Source organism: Gobio gobio (genome assembly GCF_949357685.1).
Source record: "Gobio gobio genome assembly, chromosome: 21".
NCBI classification, from domain to species: Eukaryota; Metazoa; Chordata; class Actinopteri; order Cypriniformes; family Gobionidae; genus Gobio; species Gobio gobio.
Window position 1 is genome coordinate 45301550 of NC_137117.1, and position 24264 is coordinate 45325813.

The window sequence follows — 24264 nt, forward strand, 5'->3', positions numbered from 1 at the left end:
TACCCGACTACGCCACCCTGGTGGGAGGCCAGGGAAAATAACTCCCAATAAAAGACACACAGATAAGTTCCACCAATTGAAGGCAAGAAATTAAGAGAGAGAGACGCGAGTAGCGATACAAAATATAAACTTTATTATATTAAAATCACAAGTGCTGATTTAAAACTCCCACAATGACGGAATCATAATACCCAGGGCCAGGATTAGTGGGAACCAGGCAGGCCAGCTGCAACTCGGAGGTCATCCAAAACCCACCTCAATTCACACAAAAGCAAACACCACGCACACCCACCAAAGGGAAGTTGTATCAGCACACTGCACACTGTGAAACACCGCAAAAGGAAGCAGCTAGCCTCCCCAGTTCCACACGACCTCGCTGGCCCTGAAAAAAAGAGAGAAAGACACATTAAAGAAAACAATTAATAAAAAAATAAGCCAAAGTAATACAATTATGGTCACAACTCTGACACTCAGGCCTCCAGAGGACACCACATAGGCCTACAAAACCACCCAGCACCTGATTGGCACTACAGCAGCATTAAATCAAGGAATAATAAGCAAACAAACTTTTACAACGAATACATACCAAAAAAAGGAAAGTAAACAAAACCAAGACACAAGTACAATAGAATAGAATACAAAAATATTATAATAGAATACAAAAATAATCAAAAGAAAGAAAATAACCAGAAAATAACAAAGAAACACATAACATCCAAAGTAAATTATATCCGAAAGCTTAACTGGTAAGCAGCCTTGCAGACGCACATCTTAGGCCCACTTTAACGGCCCAGACGACTCGCAAGCAGCAGAACAGTACACAATCCAAATGACCGTCAATGACGCGATCAAAATCAGAATAGTCCCATAAGCAAAACAGCAGCTGCGTCACCTGATATCACTAGCTAGGAACCGGACTTAAATGTTCACCTTTCCCTTTAACCAAAGATGATAAGAGTTAGAGAATTAGAAAAAGTTCAAAAGACGACAAATATGAAAGACAAGAGCGGTGTACTTACGGTTGATGTCAAACACTGAACCCACAGCTGTATGGTTACTCACTACCGGTGCCGCAGCTCGATCTAGCGACCAGCAATCACACCCAAACACCTGCCCTCGCTGCTGTTACTGAGAGCAACGCGCAATAAATACAAATACTGTGATGGTTACAAGTTGAGCATCAAAACATACCTGCAAGTGAATTTCCGCCACAACTTGCCGCAATGCCAAACGCCACCAGCTCCGCTCTAAATTAAACTATAAATAGCGCATATTAGCCTCGTGATATATGCATCACTACACCAACAAACACTCGACATACCTGAATGGGAAACGGAACGGAAATGCCAAGGGGAGAGAGAGAGAGAAGCACCCCACGTCACACGCATACCCGTCAAAATAAGGGTCCCTAAATAGTGCAGTTACTATCACCCAATTGGTCCACTACCTACACTCCAACCAACCAATAAGATGACGTGACACCTGCCACAATAAGAAAGGCAGAGAGCAGTGCCCCACATATGGAAAGACTTGTCGATCATGTGGTGTATTTAATAATTTCTCCAATGTTTGTAAAGCCCAACAGAGAGCCGACAGGTCCGGCAGAGTGAACGTAATGAATGTCCGAAGAGAGCGCACGTCACGCCTCTCTTCATCAGTCTGCACTGGCTACCAATAGCCGCTCGCATCAAATTCAAGGCACTGGTGCTCGCCTTCAAAGCAACCACTGGCTCTGCACCACTATACCTAAATTCGCTTGTTCAGACTTACACACCCTCCAGGAGCTTACGTTGTGTAAATGAACAACACCTTGTCGTGCCATCCCAAAGAGGCATGAAATCACTCTCACGGACCTTTTCCTGGACCGTTCTCACCTGGTGGAATGACCTGCCTATCTCAATTCGAGCAGCCGAGTCTGTAGCCATTTTCAAGAAACATCTAAAAACACATCTTTTCCAGCAGCGCCTGACCAATCAAGAATAGCACTTATCACTCTATTGATTTTCTGTTTGTCTGTTTAAAAAAATAATAATAATCCTATGTGTTCTGTTTTAGATTAATTGAGACTTGTTACAGCACTTGCATATTGTTGCCCTTGACTGTTCTAGTTGCTTCTATTGCACTCATTTGTAAGTCGCTTTGGATTAAAGCGTCTGCTAAATGACTAAATGTAAATGAAATGATGGATGATGGTCAGGATGAGCAAGGACCCTATAGTGAGGGTCGACTTTTCGCTGCTGAGGAATGCATTGACACAATGTAAAGTCCAAGGGTCTAAGATGGTTTGTTAACTTGACATTTAATAAAAGAAAGCAGACCTGTCAGCTAGACACAGGAGCCACTTGTAATGTTATGAGCCATGTAGTCAAAGAGACAAAGCCAGACAAAGTAAGAATATGTAATAACCCAAAACACCTGAATTAAGCGCTTCAAAGATTGCACTACCACATGCCAACACTGGAAATGTTCTGTATAAACTACCCAAAGCATGTCTATTCACACTGGTGGACGTTCGCGATGCCTTTCACTGCAAACTGGACAATGAAAGCAGCTTAATGACAACTTTCTGGACACCATGGGGGCGAATGAGATGGTGTAAACTGCCCTTCGGCGTTTCTTTGGAACCAGAAAAATATCAACGTAAGCAACACAAGCTGTTGATGGGACTCCGAGGCATAGAGCCCATAGCGGATGACATTTTGGTTGTTGGCTGCGATGACTCGGACGCAGAGGCCAAGCTAGATCACAACAGAAATCTCCAAATTGACCCAAAAAAACTAAAGCAGTCCTGGCAATGCAAACACCACAAGACATAAAAGCAGTTCAGGAAAAATTTCTCCCACGGGCTTTCAGAGGTGTGCGGGCTGCTTCGCAGGCTTCTGGACAAAGATGTACAGTGGCATTGGCTTCCTAAGCATGATGTGAGGCAGTTCAAGAAATAAAACGCATGATTACGGACACGCCCGTTCTGAAGTATTATGACATTGAAAAGCCAGTGACGGCTTGGGCTTGGGCAAGAATGGTTTGGGCTGCTGTCTGCTGCAGCAAGGACAACCTGTGGCTTTCACCTCTCGGGCGCTTATGTGAACAGAACAAAATTATGCTAGTCTGGATGCCAGACGAACTTAGCCCCACCCACAACATTTGACGTCGGGAAGTTCGGCCTGGACTTGATCCGTTGTGGAGCAACTATGCCCGAACAGAAGCTTTTCGGACCAATGAAATTGTCAGGGTGGGCTTTAGACGGGTCTCTGGAAAAAATGGCGTTTGGGGGTAAATTGTGTGGTTTTTTTGGCAGGGTTGCCTACTAAAATTTGCATTCCTGGGTCTAAATATCACATAATTGGGTCCAGTGATGGGAATAACGGCGTTATAGATAAACAGTTTCTCCCGTTACAACGGCGTTAGCGTTACTGAGGAAAAAAATGCGGCGTTACTATAATTGAGCTCACTGAAGCTGTTTTCATCCGAACAGGCTCTCTGTCAGTCGGACCTGCAACGTGTGTGTGCGTGCGCGCCAGCAATACGTGTTGGGGGGTGGGTGGGGTGGTACACACTGATGATGATGATTGGTGGGTGGGAGACAAGGTTGAGGTTGATAGGTTGAGTTCACACCTATTTTTTTACGGTCTATGGTTCACACACACACACACACACACACACACACACATACACACATCTATGACGGACACGCATTTGCACAGTCAGCGATGGCAGTCCAACGACTTCAAAGGTAGCTTTTGCAAACTGGAAGTATAAGCGCTACTTTTCCCTTGTTGAGGTGAAAGGTGAGAATGTTTATGTAACGTGCAACTTATGCACACGAAGAAAGAGTTTCTCCACGTCAGTGGCAAGTAATTCTAATCTAATGAAACGCCTCACATCATCATATGCCACCACAAAGTTAATGGCTAAAAACCCAGGTGATAACGTGAGCTCCACTACCAGAGGAGTAGTATAGTACTGATAATATTTACACAATATTTACACTTACACTATAGTAGGTCTACTGATAATATTTACAATAATGTATTGAATTTGATTGGTGTCTCTCACATTGTCCCACAGCAACATTACAATTGTGTACATTAATGTACAATGTTTTTCTAATAGTAATTTATTCTATTTAGTGTCCAATTCATTCATTTAACAGATCTAATATTAGGGGCATCCAAGTTATTTGACATATTTGACCATTTAAAAAAAAAAAAAAGTAACACCGTAGTTACTTTCCCTGGTAATTAGTTACTTTTATAATGATGTAACTCAGTTACTATTTGTAAGAAGTAACTAGTAACTATAACTAATTACTTTTTTAAAGTAACGGCAACACTGATTGGGTCGCATCAACCCGCGGACATGGAAAAACAGCCCGCGGGAAATCCGCGGACTTGGCAACACTGTGTGCAGTTGAGTTCTGTTGACATTTTACAACTAACGTTATGCGTTGCTCCGTTTTTCTTATTGGTTGTAGGTCTATCCAATTGAGGTCTTTCCTGGTTCGGTTGAAACACGCCTGTGGCGAGGGGGACGTGGTTTAGCGAGGTCTGTGACGGGAGAGAGAGTCAGAGGACGAGCGGCACGTTAGTGAAAGTGCAAATGATTAACACCTGTCTCTTGTTTCAGTAATTGGCGTGGAGAGACAGGTTAAAAGCCACACAGGAAATGAGGACTGGAGAGAGAGAGGCTGGATGCACACATGCTGGGAGCTCGAACAGGAGAAGGACGTGCAGAGAGGAACTGCCAAAGTGAAACCGTTGATGTTAATGAGAGCTGAAGTTTGTTTTGAGTTGTGCGATGTGCACCTTGTTCTGTGACCTGAGTTAAAGGTCCCGTTTTTCGTGTTTTTTTGAAGCTTTTATTGTGTTTACAGTGTGCAATATAACATGTGTTCATGTTTCGCGTGTAAAAAAACACAGTATTTTTCACACAATTTACTTATCTGTATACTGCTGTTTTCACTGTCCTCAAAACGGCTTGAAAGATTTCCCTGTTCTATGAAGTCCCTCCTTCAGAAACACGTAACGAGTTCTGATTGTGCCAGCGGTTCCCGTGTTGTGATTCGACAGCAGCTTAGCGCACGCAGAGCGCACGTTACCGGAAAGGTCACGCCTCTAACCATAACGGAAAAGCATGCGCTCAATGATCTCTAAGTACAGCGTCCCTGGGAAAGCCAAACAAAGGTGACTTGACTCCGGGATGAAAATAACAGCGTCTCGACGACATGGCGACAAACAAACGCAACCGAACGCAACACTTCCTATTCTCCACGCGGGAGCAACAAGACCACGCCCCCTTTTTCGCCTACTCTTGTGGGCGGAGGTTAGTCGACAAACTGCTCTACTGACGTAATTAAAGCAGGGAATACCAGAATGTAGTCCTAACCAGCCGTTCGCTGTAGGCTTTGAAAGGGAACTTCTGTTAAATAAAATATCTCGCTTGGCATTGAACTTTGAGCTTTATAATTTTACAGGTATTATATATGCTCTAACAGCAACATTACACACTAACTAAAGTTTGAAAAATGGGATCACGAAGAACAGGACCTTTAAAGAGAATAAATACCTGTTTTGAGTTTCCAGCCAGCTGACCCCTTTGTCTTCTTCCTTGCCCATTCACGAACTTTGTTACATTGGTGCCGAAACCCAGGAGGAAGAAGACCAGAGCCGCCGCCATGCAAACGGCATCAGCAATGCCATTTGCGGACATCATCCAGGCTCTCGCGGGACTGCATTAGGAACAACACCAGTCGCTGCTGGAGATCCGGGAGGACCAGGAGCGACACTTCCAGGCGCTCTTCCTGGCCCAGCAGCAGGACCGCGAGCTGTTCCGGAGCTGCATTGATCGGGAGGTTCCAGCCGGGGATCCAACATCAGCCCCGGCCAAAGCCACCCACATGCAGCTCCCGAAGATGGGGCCGCAAGACGATCCGTGGAGGCATGTGGGTGGCCGCGACTGGAAGTTGTTGGGCCGCTATCTGCTCCTCACCGGACAGCAGTGGGATGAGGTGCACCGGCCAGCCTACGCGGACCGCTCGAACAAATCCAGGAAGGCTTCTTGATCGTCTTGCGACCCCATCTTCGTGAGCTGCATGTGGGTGGCTTTGGCCGGGGCTGATGTTGGATCCCCGGCTGGAACCTCCCGATCAATGCAGCTCCGGAACAGCTCGCGCTCCTGCTGCTGGGCCAGGAAGAGCGCCTGGAAGTGTCGCTCCTGGTCCTCCCGGATCTCCAGCATTGACTGGTGTTGTTCCTTATGCAGTCCCGCGAGCGCCTGGATGATGTCCGCAAATGACGTTGCTGATGGCCTTTGCATGGCGGCGGCTCTGGTCTTCTTCCTCCCGGGTTTCGGCACCAATGTAACAATGTTCGTGAATGGGCAAGGAAGAAGATAAGGGGGTCGGCTGGCTGAAAACTCAAAACAGGTATTTATTCTCTTTAACTCAGGTCACAGAACAAGGTGCACATCGCACAACTCAAAACAAACTTCAGCTCTCATTAACATCAACGGTTTCACTTTGGCAGTTCCTCTCTGCACGTCCTTCTCCTGTTCGAGCTCCCAGCATGTGTGCATCCAGCCTCTCTCTCTCCAGTCCTCATTTCCTGTGTGGCTTTTAACCTGTCTCTCCACGCCAATTTCTGAAACAAGAGACAGGTGTTAATCATTTGCACTTTCACTTGCGTGCCGCTCGTCCTCCGACTCTCTCTCCCATCACAGACCTCACTAAACCACGTCCCCCTCGCCACAACGCCCCATAATCACAGCCCAATGGAACAGTATCAGAGTCATATTCTGACTAGAATTGAGTATGACAATGTCAGGCTAAAATTATGCCCAAATTGAGAAGGAATACTTGAGTATCGTGTTCGCTTGTCAGAGGTTTCATCATTATCTCTATGGCAGGGAGATCACGGCTGAAACCGACCATAAACCCCTCGTGACAATTTGTAAGAAACCACTCCTGAGTGCCCCCAAACGCCTCCAAAGCATGATGTTACAGCTTCAGAACTACAACCTGAATGTTGTATACAAGCCTGGTCCTGAGATGTATATATGTGATACACTGAGCAGAGCAACGTTCGACAAGCAGTTGTCCAACGAGCCCGGACCACAACAACATATTGTGAGTACAATGGACAGCGCAGAGGCTGTGTTCTCATTCTTAGACCAAGCCCTACACCTCAACGTGACTGATCCTGGTCCGTCAAATTGCAACTGAGACTAAAGCTGACGATGCATTGCAGGAGCTGGCAAAGATCATGCTAACTGGTTGGCCTGAGCGCAAAGAAAACATGTTGCTCTCAGTGCGTGAGTACTGGCCATTCAGAGATGAACTGAACATTCAGAATGGTGCTGAATCGCATTCACGCCACTCATATTGGAGGAGAGGCCTGTTACAGACAGGTGAGGGAAACGCTGTTCTGGCCTAACATGAGAGGTGAAATAAATGATTATGTGGCTAATTGCCCCGCATTTAATGAGTTTGCGCACAATCAGCAAAAAGAAACGCAAATTGTGAGCATAGACCTGTATGCGTACGGTGGCAGAGAATTTCTTATCATAGTGGACCACTACTCAGATTACTGGAAATTGATCAGTTGCCAGATATAACAGGGGACACAGTCATTACATGCCTTAAAGTGCAGTTTGCACATTACGGACAGCCAGATCAGGTGATCACTGACAACGGGCCGCAATTTGCTTGTGAACAGAAAATTTGCGGCACAATGGGGGTTTATGCATGTCACATCTTCATCCCAGCACCCAAAATTGGAAAGGAAAGGACCGAATCTGCGGTGAAGATTGTGAAATCGCTCTGTAAGAGGGCAAAACTCGATGGAACAGATCCATGGCTTGCAATTCTACACTGGCAAAACACGCCAACAGAGGGATTAGATAGCAGTCCTGCACAGCGACTTATGTCCCACAAACTTAGGACAGGACTTCCTATGGAAAACAGTTTGCTGTTCCCCAAGGTGGTCGAAGGAGTTTCGGAGAAACTGAGGTGGAAACAGCACATGACGAAATTCCATTACGACGCGAGAGCCAAGGATCTCCCAGAGCTTAATGTCTGTGAACACATCAGAATGAAACCACTTGCTGGAGATCACACGGGCCGGTGGTGGAGAGGCCAGTGTCCGGGAAAAGTGAATCCAAGGTCTTATGTGGTGGATGTGGATGGCACATTATTCAGGTGCAATCATGTGGATTTGCGGAGGGCGGAGCACTCTCAGTTTAATCATCAAGAGGCAGGGATGAAGGAGAGCAGTCAGGGTTCAGTGGCTAGCGACGGTGAGAAAGCAATCGGAAAGGGTGACACATCGGACAGCACAGAATGTGGGCCAGAGCAAGCTCAGGAACACAGGCTGTCAGTGACTACATTTACATGGACAGCAGTAATCTAATTATTGACTTTATTCTGAATAAGACAATATTCTGATTAAGGTGTTACATGAGTTGCCTTTTGAATATTCAGCTCATGTTCCCTTTTTACATGTTATAGAACATAGCTCGATTAATGGTACGTCATTATGTCCCCATGCCACACTACACTGTCCGATGTCCAATCATAGTGTGACTTTCGTGGGTCTGTTCAAATCAAATGGCTCTGGCAACCCGCTGTAACTTTACCTGCGGGTGTCGCTGTTGGACAGTGTTCCTTTATAAAAAACAGGGATTTTTATACTTTTTAATGTAATTTTTATATATATATATATATATATTAGTGGTGGGCCGTTATTGGCGTAAACGTGCTGCGTTAACGTGAGACTCTTATCGGGTGATAAAAAACATATTGCAGTTAATCTATTCTCCAAGTTGGGTTGGGAGCTGGGTCTATACTACGCAAGCTATGATGACTTTCACCTTGATATTTTTGCGCGGATGTATACCTAGCCGAATTGCACTGTAGGGGGCGAGAGAACGAGTCTTCGAACCTGTGTGTATGGCTACTAGTGTTGTTAAAAATATTAATATTTCGATATGTATCGATACTAAAATATCTGAAACGATACGATACACATTTTCTACAGTATCGATATCAGCTGCGCTCTCGTCTCCGTCAGACAGCGAGTTGACACGCACACACCTCCTCTCATTCAGTCCGTTTAATCCTCTGAACATAGCGAACAGGTGTTCTGCTGGACCTCATGACAGCGTGTTAGTATTGGTGTGACCGGTCTGAATTTCGCGCAGGATTGCACATAACGTTAATTCTACTAATTCCCGCAGATTTCGCGCTCACATCTGAAGCGCACACACAAATACCGTAATAACATAAAGCCGCCTCTGACATAAAAGTGCAAAAATGAGCTCCTTTTTCCAGTTTATTAATGGTCAAATACACTCAAAAATGTCTCAATGCCCATCTTGGTGAGTTTTAACGTAAACACAGTCGTAACCAGCTCACATGAACAGTGGGATCCATGCGTGCGTCAGGTTTTAAAAGGATAGTTCACCCAAAAATGAAAATTCTGTCATCATTTAATCACCCTCAAGTTGTTCCAAACCTGTATGAGTTTCTTTGTTCTGCTGAACACAAAAGAAGATATTTTGAAGAATGTTTGTAACCAAGCAGAGAGAGCAACCACTGACTAGCATAATAGGGAAAACAATACTATGCTAGTCAGTGGTTGCTCTCTCTGCTTTATTACAAACATTCTTCAAAATATCTTCTTTTGTGTTCTGCAGAACAAAGAAACTCATACAGGTTTGGAACAACTTGAGGGTGATTAAATGATGACAGAATTTTCATTTTTAGGTGAACTAACCCTTTAAAGGGACAGAAGTTATTTGTATTCAAATTACAAAAAGACAAACGATCACTTACGAGCACACATATTCTGAATGCCTTCGGCAGAATTCAAATGAGCCATTTTAATCTAGATTAATTCCAAGATTACAGTGAGATTAATCTAGATAAAAAAAAAATCTATGCCCACCAGTGTTGGGGAAATTTACTTTGAAAAGTAATGCATTACAATATTGCGTTACTCCCTTTAAAAGTAACTAATTGAGTTACTTAGTTACTTTTTAAGAAAAGTAATGCGTTACTTTTTCTCACCTGGGCTGGGCTTGTTTTTGTAAAAAAAAATATTTTTGTGCAATGGTAAAGACCTCTTCATACCAAAATTGAAATAATAAGCCCCAGGCTGAGGTAAAAATGCAAATTCATGCATGAACAGTAGAGGGCGCAGCTCTGCAGTGCTGCCATTTTGGATAATGGTAGAATAGGATGCAGGAGAAAAAAGTTTTACCAATAAAACCAAAAAATGGTCATCAAAGGTCAGCAGCAAGACATTGGTAAATTAAATATAAAGGTAGATTAAATGCATAAAATAGGTTGCTTTATTTAACATTTAATTATTGGAGGTTTGCAAAGTACTCTGATTTTGCATTTGACTGATTGTATTCATTTTGAGGTGTACAGAATCTTTATTGTGCAAGTGAGGTAAATAAATGCTCACATTTAGTCTAGAACTACAATAACCATCATGTTTACACACAACGCCTTTGCACTTATTTTTTTCAACATGGGGGCAGGAGAGCTGTACTTTTTTGAAAAAGTAACTCAGATATTTTGTTGTAAATTTGAAAAGTAATGCGTTACTTTACTAGTTACTTGGAAAAAGTAATATTATTACGTAACTCAAGTTACTTGTAATGCGTTTCCCCCAACACTGATGCCCACCACTAATATATATATATATATATATATATATATATATATATATATATATATATATATATATATATATATATATATATATATATATATATATATATACATATACATATACATACACACGTTGTTTTATTTTTTTTGTTATATATTGTGTCTTTCAGTTTTTTTTTTAAAGATACACTGCCCATCTTGCCTCCTTCTTGACAGCCTACATTTCGAATAATAGCTTTGATTAATGATGAAAATTAAGGTTTCAAAATCGTGATTGTTTGGATTGTTTTTTTTCTGCCATCGAGCCACAGGCGTTCACTGAATGGCCATATGGCTCACGAGCCTAGAGGTTCCCGACCGCTGTTGTAAACAGACAATTATAAATCTGGGATTATAGATATGAACTTATTGTATTTTACTTTTACAATGAGCAGAATTATTACAACACAAAGAAAAAATATAGAGGAGGCCGTGTCAGAATGAGCAGTCAAGCAAGACACGCACCAGAGCCCTACAGAGCGCTAGCCACTCTCTGCTCTCTCAGACGACATCTTTGTCCTGTGTTGGCCACCGTAGATTCTCTATGCATTTCAAAAGGGAGGGGTGAACGGTGAGTGGTGGGGGATGCAATTCACAACCTCACTGCACTGCTAAATGTCGCTAAACTTACTCAGTGCAACATTAAGTTTAATGGTGCAATATTCAGACATTTAGTAGTTTGTAACAAATTTCATGCACGTACTTGCACATTTTAACTTGTACACCAGGGGATGTATTACATAAACTTTATATCTTAGTTCTTGACTTGAAATTTGAAAAAGAAAGTGGTTTCCTAAGTGAAAGCAGATAGGACAGGATGTTTGTAACGCATCCACAGAGCTTTAACCACAGATGTTCTGTTGTTTTCAGCACTGATATGATCGTTCATTCATTTCAGCACACATTACATGATGAGGATTGGCTTCAACCTATTGACTCTTATCAATACTTCATTATACATGAACCAAATTATATCAGCATTTTTAGAAAAAAATGTTTGATCAGGTTTGTTTGATTGATTTGATCTGTTTCACAGACAATGGCATAACTGGGTCAGGACTGCCATACCTCACCGAGGTGCTTCTGGAGAAGATGGGCATTTCGTAAGTGTTGCTTGAATTATTTTGTAATGCTATTTCATTACAGCAATTAACCCCTTACTACACCACCCCCATTATGACAAGTGTGGCATATATGACATGCCCCAAATAAATAAGGTTGCTGCTCACAAGTTATTCTGAATAGACACCTAATCAACATATATTTAGAAAGCCAACTCAGGTTGGTGCACCACGACAGGTGCTAAAAATCTATATTTCCCCAAATAGGCGCACTTTTGGGCTAAGAGCCTTAACGGACGCTGTTCAGTGGAGCTGTGTGAACACAGATAAACCAGAGCAGACATGAGGGAATATGAATGAACTATTATTCTATTCAAAATATTTAAAATTATAGATTTATTATTTTGCACTCCTGACATAAATTAAGAAATCATTGTCACTGCAACCTTGTTTTATCATAAACATCAGTCAAATATTGAAGCTGTAGTCTTAGTTTCTTATGACACTCAGTTTGTCCAGATCAAGTAAGAGTGTAATGTTTTATTGTGCAGTGAATGTTGAACAACAATAATCTGGGGCCTAAAGGAGTTAACTAAAACCTGGAAACTGAAATCATTTGAACGTAGTGTTGTGCCACAATCTGACCCTGTTTGAAAATGAGCTGTTGATTTCCAGTGCATGTTTAGCGTTTGTAACTGCTGCGGTTGAGCTTTAATGGCAGTAATGATGTCTTTCCTCATTTAGCCCTCTGGGATCACGCCTGCACATCCTCCACTGCCTTCGGAAACTCAGGCAGATCTCAAACGAACCCACGAAGGTATGCCAAAGCTTTCAAAAACATTTGCTGCTGCTGCTTATTGGAATGCTGTTTCCAGAGCTGTTTCCAGAGCTGTTTGTGTCCCAGGTCTTCAACGACCCCATCCATGGCCATATCGAGCTGCATCCGCTGCTGGTCCAGTTCATAGACACGCCTCAGTTCCAGAGGCTGCGCCACATCAAGCAGCTGGGCGGAGCTTACCTGGTCTTCCCTGGGGCTTCTCACAACCGCTTCGAGCATTCAATCGGGTCAGTGTGTTCCTGCGTTTGACTGGACCAGGAAATGTTAGACGATGGAAAGTTCTTTCAGAGTTGCTGCAAGAATTGGCATTTCAATGAAAGATTGCAAATCCAATCAGTATTTTGATTTCATGTTTTATACAGAGTTGTTTTTGACGTGTTTGTGCGATGCTGTGTTTGATGCAGGGTGGGATATCTGGCAGGATGTCTCGTCAAGACTCTCAATGAGAGACAGCCAGAGCTCTTCATAACCCAGCAGGATATGCTCTGTGTTCAGATTGCTGGCCTGTGCCATGACTTGGGTGAGTGATGCAACTGTGCAGATATAAACCTGAGCTGAAGTTCTTCTGTATGTTCCCTTCTCTCCACGCTTCCAGAAAGTCCCAGGAGTGCAATTCACAACATATGCACACTTCAAGTGACTCATGTTCATTATAATCAGATGATGAAATGATTGATTTAAAGGCGACGTTCATAATCAGAATACCTTCCAAGATTTAATGAAGATTTGATGACTGACTCTGAGCTTCTTTCCAGATAGATTTTTCACATCATCTCATATCCTTTTACAAAATTTGACCATAAATGGTAAATGGACTGCATTTTATATAGCGCTTTCAACAGACCCGTGGCCATCCAAAGCGCTTTACATCTTGCCTCACATTCACCCTTTCATACACCAATGGCGGTGTCAGCCATGCAAGGCACCATCCAGCTCGTCGGGAGCAGCTGGGGTTTGGTGTCTTGCTCATGGACACTTGGTCAAGGGGGGACCGGGGATTGAACCACCAACCTTCCGGTTTGTAGAAAACCTACATGAACCACTGAGCCACTGCCGCCCCTACCAGGAACAATGCCAGTGACTAGAGAAATTTCAGAATTCAAATGAGCAAATTGGGTTTCCCAAGTCATTTATGTTAATCTAAGAGCACACACTAATTGTTTTGCATCATCATTCTTTAAAATCCCCTTTTGTGTGTTGTCCAGGTCATGGCCCGTTTTCTCATATGTTTGATCGCATGTTCATCCCTAAAGTTCGTCCTGGTCAGAAATGGAAGGTAAGTGTGGAGAAACCGTGCTTGTGAATGGCCTGTTTTCTGAGAGCAGTACCTTCAGCTTCTAATGGGTGACCTTGTGTGGAATTAGGTTTGTGCCAAAACTGTGAAACTAACTTTTCAGAAAACTAATAAAAATAGAAACTGGGCAAAAAAGTCTCTGGCAAAATTGTATACTTGGTCTCGAGTCTCAAAGAGTCTTTATTAGTTTGTTGGTATTTGGCACAAATGTACTTTGATAACCCTTCAGCTGATTTTGTTAGAGTGAGGTAAGCGACGGCTTCATGTGTGGAGGGTGTAGCATTCAACACACACTAAAACTATCAGGCCCTTCAGATCTCATACTACTAACTGACAGATGGAGGTTGATGGATGTTCAGATGGAGGTTGATGGATGTTTTCTGCCCTGCAGCATGAGATGGCCTCAGTCCAGATGTTTGACCACCTGGTGAAGGTCAACAATCTTGAGGCGGTCATGAGACATCATGGGTTGAGGCTTCCTGAGGACCTCATTTTCATCAAGGAGCAGATCTCTGGGCCTAACGCTCTCTTGGACAAATCGGTATGTAAATGCAAGCTCACACTACAGAACTATGGGACTACATGAATCTGCATTTGTGTTCACACTACACACCTACACTAGACTTTTCTTGTCGTCATTTTGTCTTAGCAGTGCTCATACTACACAACACAACACAACACAACACAACACAACACAACACAACACAACACAACACAACAAAACACAACACAGATAAGGTGCACAAACTACAAGATCTTTGGCCAAGTAGCAACCCTAAACCAAACGGAAAAACTTTTTCTCACAAAGGAATCACGCAAGACATTAGATAACCGCTCATGCTTGCTGTCCAAGTCATATGTGCAGAAAATTGGGTAGAAATACATGTCTGTTCAGCAAAAACTGATGGTAAATAAAATATATCATAATGTTAGGTATAGTGCAAAGACCACTTATTTACATTTAAAAAATATATTTATTGCTAGTTTATTAGTAGGCCTATAAAACAATTAGAAGTTTACCATGTTGTTTCATCACTCACACTACAAGATCACATGGCGATAATATAATATCAAACAAATTTGAAAATATCGCAGCATCTGTGACTTCTTGAGGCCGACTCAGATTACATCGCTGACATGCTCATATTTGACGAACATCAGCGACCTCAACGTGCACCGATTTGGCGCCAATCTGGGGGCTTTGTCGCAGACCTTGGAAATCTGTCTGCAACAGCAAAATCCAGCCAAAAGTCATGTAGTGTGAGCCTGCCTTAAGTTTGTCATCATTAGGGCAGAGTGTTGTCTGCTGCCTCGTAGTGTGATGCATATCGCCATACCTGCATCATATGATATACAGTGGAGATAAAAAAGTCTACACAGCACTGAACAGCTGGGTTTTGTGATGTAAAAAATGAAACAAAGATAAATCAGAGCTTTTGCACTAATGTAGTGTTTTCATGGCTTATTGCACTTAAATGGTCAAATACACACAAAATGATTACAATTGGGGACACTACATTTTTCAACTAAATATCCAAATAAAACTAATTAGTAAACTAAATTAACCATATGAACTAAATTACTGATCTAATTACTAATCTAATGCCCACATTGTCACTGTATGATAATTGAGATGAGCTAGATGACATCACCATTTTCTCTGGAGCGGCTGTATGGCCGAATAAAATTCTGTTGCATTATTTTCCTGTTTAACACTGTGAAGCTGCTGATGAACAATCTGCATTGTAAAAAGCGCTATATAAATAAAGTTGACTTGACTTAACTTGACAAAAAGCCTATTTTGCTGAGTATTCAGGTAAATGCAGTCAGTTTTGGAACGTAAATAGCAAAGAGAAAACGCATGTTGTGTAACAGTATATTTGATCTGTGCATACTCTTAAAGTGGCAGCAGCCTAATAAAACTGCTGCTGTCTGTCATGTTCATCAAAGAACAAAAGACAAAGAGAAAATCACTCACTACTCAAGCCTGAATAATTTTTGTAACTTTTAAATGTAAGCATTAATATGCATTTAATTTTTACAATGAAGTCTATGGTCCTGGTTACGTATGTAACCCTTGCTCCCTGAAGGAGTGAATGGAGGTGCCACGTCGGTGACTGACCAATAGGAATCTTGCTAGGGAAGCCAATCCACTTGTAATTAAATGAGCCAATGCACATTGGCATGCAATGATTGCAGCAGCTGCTCTGCCTCACTGTGCGGGTATATAATGAGCAGTTGTAGCAACGGGATGTGGCATCTCCATTCCCTCCTTCAGGGAACCATGGTTACACAGATAACCAAGACGTTCCCATTCAGTCGGTCACTTCCGATGAATAGGAATCCCTACCAAAGCACCATGACTGCTGCCCCCTTCCAGTACCCTGATCTTTCTTAGGTGATGAGACGGTGCTAACACAGAGAATTTCCATCACTGCTGTTCCACATGACCCAATCAGTGACTATTGGAAACACTGGGATAGCGTGCCTTTTCTACTGGAAAAGGAACACTGCGGAAGCCACATCCTACCCCGAAGGAGTTATGTGGAGTATATCTGGCTAACCCTATAGGGCCAGAATACAAAGGAGGGGTTTTAAGGGGTGGCTCCAGCCTTATCAGAAAAGGGGGCTCTCCCATGGGAAAGACACAGGCTTTTAGGTGCAACAGTGGAAGGTGCACATATGAGATCCCCCTCAGGTTCACACATATATGGTACCCAGCCTAGAACCGGTTCTCAGGGATACAATGGCAACTCTCTGCCACATCGGCACAGAGGATGATGGAGGACTCAACAGGTTCTTAGCTCTGGAGCCCACTGCTCTACAAATATCTGTTAGCGAGGCGTCACGTGCCAGTGCCCATGAAGATGCAACACTTCTGGTAGAGTGAGCTCGCAACCTGAGCAGGCAGGGCACGCCTTGTGCTTGATATTCCAAGGCAATGGTATCTTGTATCTTATAAATGGTATATTCCGGGGGAAGCGCTTGCAGGTTAACCACATGGTCCCTGTGGTAGTGGTAGGAACCTTGGGCACATAGCCAGGCCGGGGTCTCAGTACCATGTTGGTTTTACCCAGCCCGAACTCTAGACCCGATTCGTCAACTGAAAATGCCTGCAGGTCCCCTACCCTCTTGATAGAGGCCAGTGTGGCCAGCAGCAAAGTCTTCATAGACATAATCTTTAGCTCTGCTGATGGCAAATGCTCAAATGGGTCATTATCAAAAGCTCTAAGCACCAGAGCAAGGTCGCAAGAGGGTATGGAGAGGAGGATTTAACCTTATCGTATCCCTAAGGAACCTGACGACCAGATTGTGCTTCCCAACCAACTTACCTCCTATGGGGTCGTGATTTGCAGATATTGCGGCAGCATACACTTTGAGGATGGAGGGAGACCGCCTTCGCTCCAACCCATGCTTCAGGTAGGAAGCACAGACCTGATTGAACATCTTCAGGGGTCTTCTCTGCGAGAAGAATACCACTCGACGAACATGTTTCATTTGAAGGCGTAAGCTTGTCTCATAGACAGTGCTCGAGCTGAAGTGATGGTGTTAAGTACTTCTTGGGGTAAGTCACATAGAACCTCCACATCCCGTCCAGGGACCAGACATGGAGTTTCCAGAGGTCTGGACGTGGGTGCCACAGGTTGCCCCATCTCTGAGAAAGTAGATCCTTCCCCAGAGGAATCCACCAGGGAGGGTACTGTCGCGAGGAGCGACAACCCACAGCTTTTCTTGGGTAAAATGAAGTAGGAACTACCCTCATGAATTAATAGTGCTCCTGGGCCTCACATGCAGCGTCACACCCCACCGTCAAGGGTAGTGAGAGAGTAGAAAACTTATGCAGATTTTGGCATTTTGGCACTTTTGGCATTCCTTTTTTTTTTTTTGCTCCATACTGCCAAGTTTTCCATGCACATCCGGGAAAGCATGTCTGTTAACTCCGAAACGGATTCAGCATAAGCAAACACCATTACAGTGGGCACAGCATCACCTTCATTTCCAGAGCACAACAGCCCTCTCTCCGATGCAGCGATTGCCATCTGATCCTCAGCTGGAGCCCCGAATGAAACTTTAGGTTCCCTCATAAGAAGGACCAGAAATTCCACCCGGAAGCTGCACAGCTTGCAATGCCGTTCATTTCATCAGGGTCCACTTGTCCATGCGACACTTCTGTTGCGCCGTACTGCACTTTTTCCTATTGGTGACGTCAAGCAACTTTAACATGCCCGTAAAGCATTCCGGGAAGGCGGCGCTGCATTTGAACAAATGCCGCGCGCCAAAAAAGCTGGCCGAAGCCCATCTTTATGCAAATTAATCTGTTGAACGCTACGCAACTATCCAATAGAAGTAGAGCACATGGTGACTCAGGGAAGGTCCTTTGTTTTTTATTCCCCGCTGGCTCAAACGCACGCCCATAGCGGTAAACTTGAGGAACGCCCATCAACATACACATGAGGGGAAGCGTCACAACACCACACTACAGTCGTGCCGCAAAAGTGGATCTGTACTGTCAGTTTTGCCGCATTCATTTCATCAGGTGGAAAGCACTAATTGCTAATGGGGGTGTTTTCAGAGCACCCCCCTTGTTTTCACTTCTTTTGGATTAACCCAACCCACTGGAGAAGAGAGACCGATTGAAGTAGGCTAGTTTGCTGTTTATTATTTAATTAATTGTGAAAGCATTTTTTCTGGTCTTGATCTGGCTTGTTTAATAAATATTCCTTTTTTATTAAAGTGGACGTGCCTTTTGTGTTTAAGAGTAAAAGCTTTAAGTTTTATAGTCTATTCGTGTCTCAGCTGCGAAGCTGAGCTGAGCTCCTATTCGAGCTGCACAGAGTGGCTGAAATGATAGTGTCTGTCAGTTATTATAGTACATATGACAAAAACAATTGTCTAAATTATGTTGCATATTCCTCAAAAGTTCTTGTGATGATATCACTAGTTGACAACATAGTACTATATTTTCTGAAATCATAGGCTATGATATTGCGAAGGTGCACGTGATGCAACACTGTCAGAGCCGACAGACTCGTGTACGACTTATTTCAGTGCAAAATAATCAGGTCAAAAACGATTTAATATACTGCAAATAGCCTACTAGTTTTTTATGTTTATTTATAATTAATTTAGGCAGACAACAAAGCTACCAAGTACTGCGCACAGTGCGCAGCTAATTCATTTAAAGTTTTTTTTTATCATTTTTAGTCGAAAAAAGAGTGACCATAGTCACATTCCGTGGCATAGGCGGAATAGGCAAATGCTAGGGGCGCCACTCATCCATAGGGGCGTCAATATGTATTACTGATACTATTTTATTAATATTAATTCTAAATATTACCAAATAAAGCGAGAAAAAAAAGAAGAAAAAACTTAACTAAGTCCCCCGCCTCTTCCCGGTCCGCTGCATCAAGCTCCCCCTGCTGAGCTACTTGAAGTGTGTCAGAAATAGAACGCTCGATCAGTTTAACGTTGGGAATTTGTTGTGATGTGTCGCATCGCCGCATCCAACATAGACATTTTTTAGGGTGCTTGGCTGCTCGCGCCAGGTGTAGACTCAGTGAAAGTTGCCTGATTATTTATGATGGAAAGCAGAATTGTAGTGTCAAAAAAGACAGAAGCCCTCTGATGCAGGCAAGATAAGGGATACACTTCAAAAATGCTCTTCTTACTTAGTATTTTTGTCTTGTTTCTAGTCTAAATATAAAAAAAATCTTAAATCAAGATGCATTTACTAGATAAAATTACTATTTTTCTTGTTTTCTTGAAAATAACATCAAAATGATGTCAGTTTTTGCTTAAAACAAGCAAAATTATCTGCCAATGTGGTGAGAAAAATTATATTTTTTCTGATTGAAATCTTGTTTCTTGTTTCTGTCCCAAATAGAAATAAGATTATTTTTCTCACCCCATTGGCAGATCATTTTGCTTTTTTTAGATTTTTTTTGCCCCCATCTACTAAATGCATCTTGATTCAAGAATTTGTATGTATTTGGACTGGAAACAAGATTTTTTTTTTTTTTTTTTTTTTGCAGTGTAAAGACAGAGGTAAAGTGATGTTGTGAATGAACAGTTTATCTAATTGCATAGTAGTAGTCAAGTCAAGTCATTTTTATTTATATAGCGCTTTTACAATGCCGATTTTGTTTCAAAGCAGCTTCAGTGTTAAACAGAAAAATAATGCAACAGAATTTGATTTGGCTGTACAGCTGCTCCGGAGAAAACAGTGATGTCATCAGCTCATTTCAATTATCATACAGTGACAATGTGGGCAGATCAGTAATTTAGTTGATGTATTTAATTAAGTTTACTAATCAGATTTATTTGGATATTTATACCAAGCCAAAGGCGACAGTGGCAAGGAACCAAAACTCCATCAGTAAAATACTAATGTTCACTATTTAGTATCCAATGTCCAGTTATTTTACCTTAAACTATATGCAATCCGTTTTTTTAAACGCATGTAATATAACTTTTTTAATAGCCTAATGTTTTTACTCTACAGTTGTGCAGTTTTAAGGGGACTTATGGCAATTTTAAAATGTTTTTGCCGAAATTAGTAATGATATTTATATACAGGTTTATTTAAAATAGCAACATTTTATGTAAAATTCACATTAAATATCTAAATTTCTCAGTTTAATTCATGGTGAAAACATGGATGTGCATAGTTTAGTGAAAGAAAACAAACACTTTTGCTAGTTCTCAATGAGCAAGTTTGTGCATGAACGCTAGATGCTATTACTCTTGCTATTTGTGTTTAGGCTGTAATGTGGCGTAGGTGCTATTTTTGTATAGTTTAACTATCATCAGCCTTTTAAAAAAATAAAAATAATAATATCATGAACATAATGACGGGGTAGAATGGACTGGACATCATATAAAACAAGAACAATCAAAAAAAAAAAACATCAATTACATTACAAAAATAAAACCGTACCAGTGTATCCACAAATTAGCCTGATAACATGTAGTGCTAAACCTTAATACAAGGGGCACCGAGTAAAATCTTGCCTAGGGCAGCACATTGGTCAGGGCCGGCCCTGTATGGCGGGTTTTCCCTGTGGTATCGAATATCGATATTTTACCGTATCGTATTAAAGTTCGAAATTCCAATATCGAGACACTATTTTGCACATTTAATTTCAACTACAATGCCACTAAAACACCAAAGTGACACATTTCAGATAAAAATGAAAAACTTGGAACAGCTAACTGCATATGTGTGCACAATTTATTTATTGTTTAAACTCATTTACTCTATTTTACTACTTTTGTGATCATTTGAATGATTGTAAATCAGAAATAATGATACTGTGTGGTTGAAAAGACTGTTTGTGAAGCAGTTTCATGCCTACACATTACAACTGCTCTCTCTGGGTCAGAACACAGATCTGAATGTTCGCTGTGATCATAGGCCTACTTGTCAAAAGTGTAAAAGACACAGGCGAATCATTGGGTGTTTGAATTGAGATCGCAATCTTTTGATGATTATTTGTGCAGCTCTGTGTTAATCTTACTGACCAGATCTCTATCACAGGACTGAAGTAAGGAATAATTGATGACGGGCCGTTCAATTATTAGAATAATAATGCACACCCGAGGTGGTGATGCGGTCACGACACGAAGCGGAGTGGCCGTTACACCTCGGGTGTGCATTATTTTTCGAATTATTCAACGGCCTGGAGTCAATTATCACGCTTATACTACGGTTACCACACCTCAAGACATCGATCGGATGATATATTTAAAGGGATTCGTCTGGTTTTTGTACTTAAGTCTCTATTGTAGAGTAGAGGTTCTATCCAGAGTAGAGGTGTGAATCTCAATAACATTCATCCACTGAAGTATGTTCGACATTCACAGATACAAACTGTTCACTATCACGTAAAAATGGCCCTGATTAATGCCAGGTCTGTGTCTAATAAGACGTTTATACTGAATGACTTTTTTACCCGCCGTGGCCTGGATGTTTTATTTCTAACGGAAACATGGGCTGGAACTGACGAGTCATCAATCTTTGGAGAACTTTGTCCATCAAACTGTTGCTTTATTAGCACTCCAAGATGTGCTGGTAGAGGAGGTGGGGTGGCCATGGTTTTTAGTAATCAGTTTAAAATACGGACAGTCTCTGCTGGAAACTTTTCTACATTTGAAGCGCAATGTGTACTAATAGAATCTGCTGCAACTCCGTTAGTATGTGTCTTGGTCTACAGGCCTCCAAAGCCAGATAAAGACTTTATAAATGAGTTTTCTGACTTCATATCTCATTTCATTGCATCATATGATCGTTTGCTAATTTTGGGTGATTTTAATATTCACGTCTGCTGTCCTGGAAAGCCTATGGTCACTGAGTTTAATTATGTCCTGGACTCTTTTGGTTTTATTCAGCATGTGGATAAGTCTACACATGTACTTGGACATACTCTTGACCTTATCATGTCATATGGGTTTTCTATTGATAATATAAACATTGAAGATGCAAGTTTTTCAGATCACAAGCCTGTTGTATTCAATGCTATACTATCTAGCTCTATGTGTACTGCTAAAACTGCGGGTTTTTATTCTCGTTGTTTTAATTCTCTCACTGCAAATCAGTTTTCTGACATGTATCATAGTAATGATGTTTCAACAGCAATTTCAGTTGCTGCTGAGCATTCTTCAAGTCCAGAAAATTTAATTTCTCTTTTTAATTCTTCATGCTCTGATATTTTGGATTTGATAGCACCACTTAAATATAAATGCCCAAAATTTAAACCACAACCATGGTTGGATGACTCCACTCGTTCGCTTAGACAAATTTGTCGGAAAGCAGAGAGGAGATGGAAAAAAGATCATCTTGTGGTTTCATTTGAAATCTTTAAAAACTGCTTGGAAAATTTTCAGAAAGCAGCTAAAAAAGCAAGAGCTAAATACTTCTCTGATATTATTAGTAAATATTCTCATACCCCTAAAATCTTGTTCAGCACTATAAATTCAATTATTAATCCTCGCATCTCTAATGAAGTTGAACCATCTCTTGATATCTGTGAGAGATTTTTGAGTTTTTTTACTGAAAAGATTGATAGTATTAGATCAGCCCTCAGCCCTTTCCATTCTATTATTCTGCTTGACAGTCCAGTTAACACAGCTACTTTCAATAGTTTTCAGCCAGTGTCTCTTTCTGATCTGAGGAACTTAGTGATGCAGATGAAATCTACAACATCACCCCATGATGTTGTTCCTTCCAACATCATTAAAGGTTCTTTTGAGACTATTGGTCCTACCATTCAAGTGATAATTAATTCTTGCTTAGTCTCTGCTATTGTTCCAGCATTTTTAAAGCATGCAGTTGTCCAGCCGTTGCTTAAAAAGCCCAATGATGATGTAAGGCGTTTTAATAATTATCGTCCTATCTCAAAATTGCCATTTCTTTCAAAAATTTTGGAAAAAGTTGTCCTATCACAGTTACTACCTTTTTTGGATTCAACTCAGGTACTTGAACCATTTCAATCAGGTTTTACTACTCATCACAGCACTGAAACAGCTTTGTTAAAAGTCATGAATGATTTGTTACTTGCAGTTGATACTGGTGAAAATGCAGTTTTAATTTTACTGGATCTGAGCGCTGCTTTTGACACGGTGGATCACAATATCCTTCTGTCACGTCTTGAACAGTGGGTAGGTGTTAAGGATACAGCACTACTGTGGTTTGAGTCGTATCTTAGGTCCAGGACTTTCTCTGTGGCTATTGGCCAGTTTTCCTCTTCATCTGTCCCTCTGTCTTGTGGGGTTCCTCAAGGGTCCATTCTGGGGCCATTACTCTTTAACTTATATATGCTTCCACTTGGAAATATAATTAGGAAATATAAGATTTCTTTTCATTTCTATGCTGATGATTCCCAGCTGTACCTTCCGTTGAAATCTAAACATTCTCTGCAGCCTCTCTTGGACTGTCTTGAGGATATTAAATGCTGGATGGCAAATAACTTCCTCCAGCTTAACAATGAGAAAACTGAGGTGATTATATTTGGTCCCTCCAAAACCAGAAACTCTATAGTTAGTCACTTAGATAATCTCACTCCATATGTTAAGTCACATGCAAAAAATTTAGGTTTTATTTTTGATTCTGAGCTTTGTCTTGAAAAACAAATTAGCTCAGTTGTAAAAAACAGCTACTATCAATTGAGAATCATTTCCAGACTTAAATCGACTCTTTCCTTTCAAGATTTGGAGAAAGTTATTCATGCATTTATTACATCACGGCTGGACTATTGTAATTCTTTATACCATGGTCTTCCTCAATCTTCGTTGGCACGTTTACAGATGGTTCAGAATGCAGCAGCCAGACTGTTAACTTGTACAAAAAAACGTGATCATA

The 24264-nt window shown here is 41.7% G+C and overlaps 1 protein-coding gene across 1 annotated transcript in view; it reads left to right on the forward strand.

The window, feature by feature from the left end:
* The window catches only part of LOC307117959 (deoxynucleoside triphosphate triphosphohydrolase SAMHD1-like), a 102508-nt gene that overhangs the window by 16897 nt on the left and 61347 nt on the right, over window positions 1-24264 (forward strand). The window contains exons 2-7 of the mRNA XM_079803244.1: window positions 11751-11817; window positions 12520-12592; window positions 12680-12840; window positions 13018-13133; window positions 13819-13889; window positions 14299-14448. Coding sequence (XP_079659370.1) covers window positions 11751-11817; window positions 12520-12592; window positions 12680-12840; window positions 13018-13133; window positions 13819-13889; window positions 14299-14448 — 638 coding nt within the window. The remainder of the gene's footprint in view (window positions 1-11750; window positions 11818-12519; window positions 12593-12679; window positions 12841-13017; window positions 13134-13818; window positions 13890-14298; window positions 14449-24264) is intronic.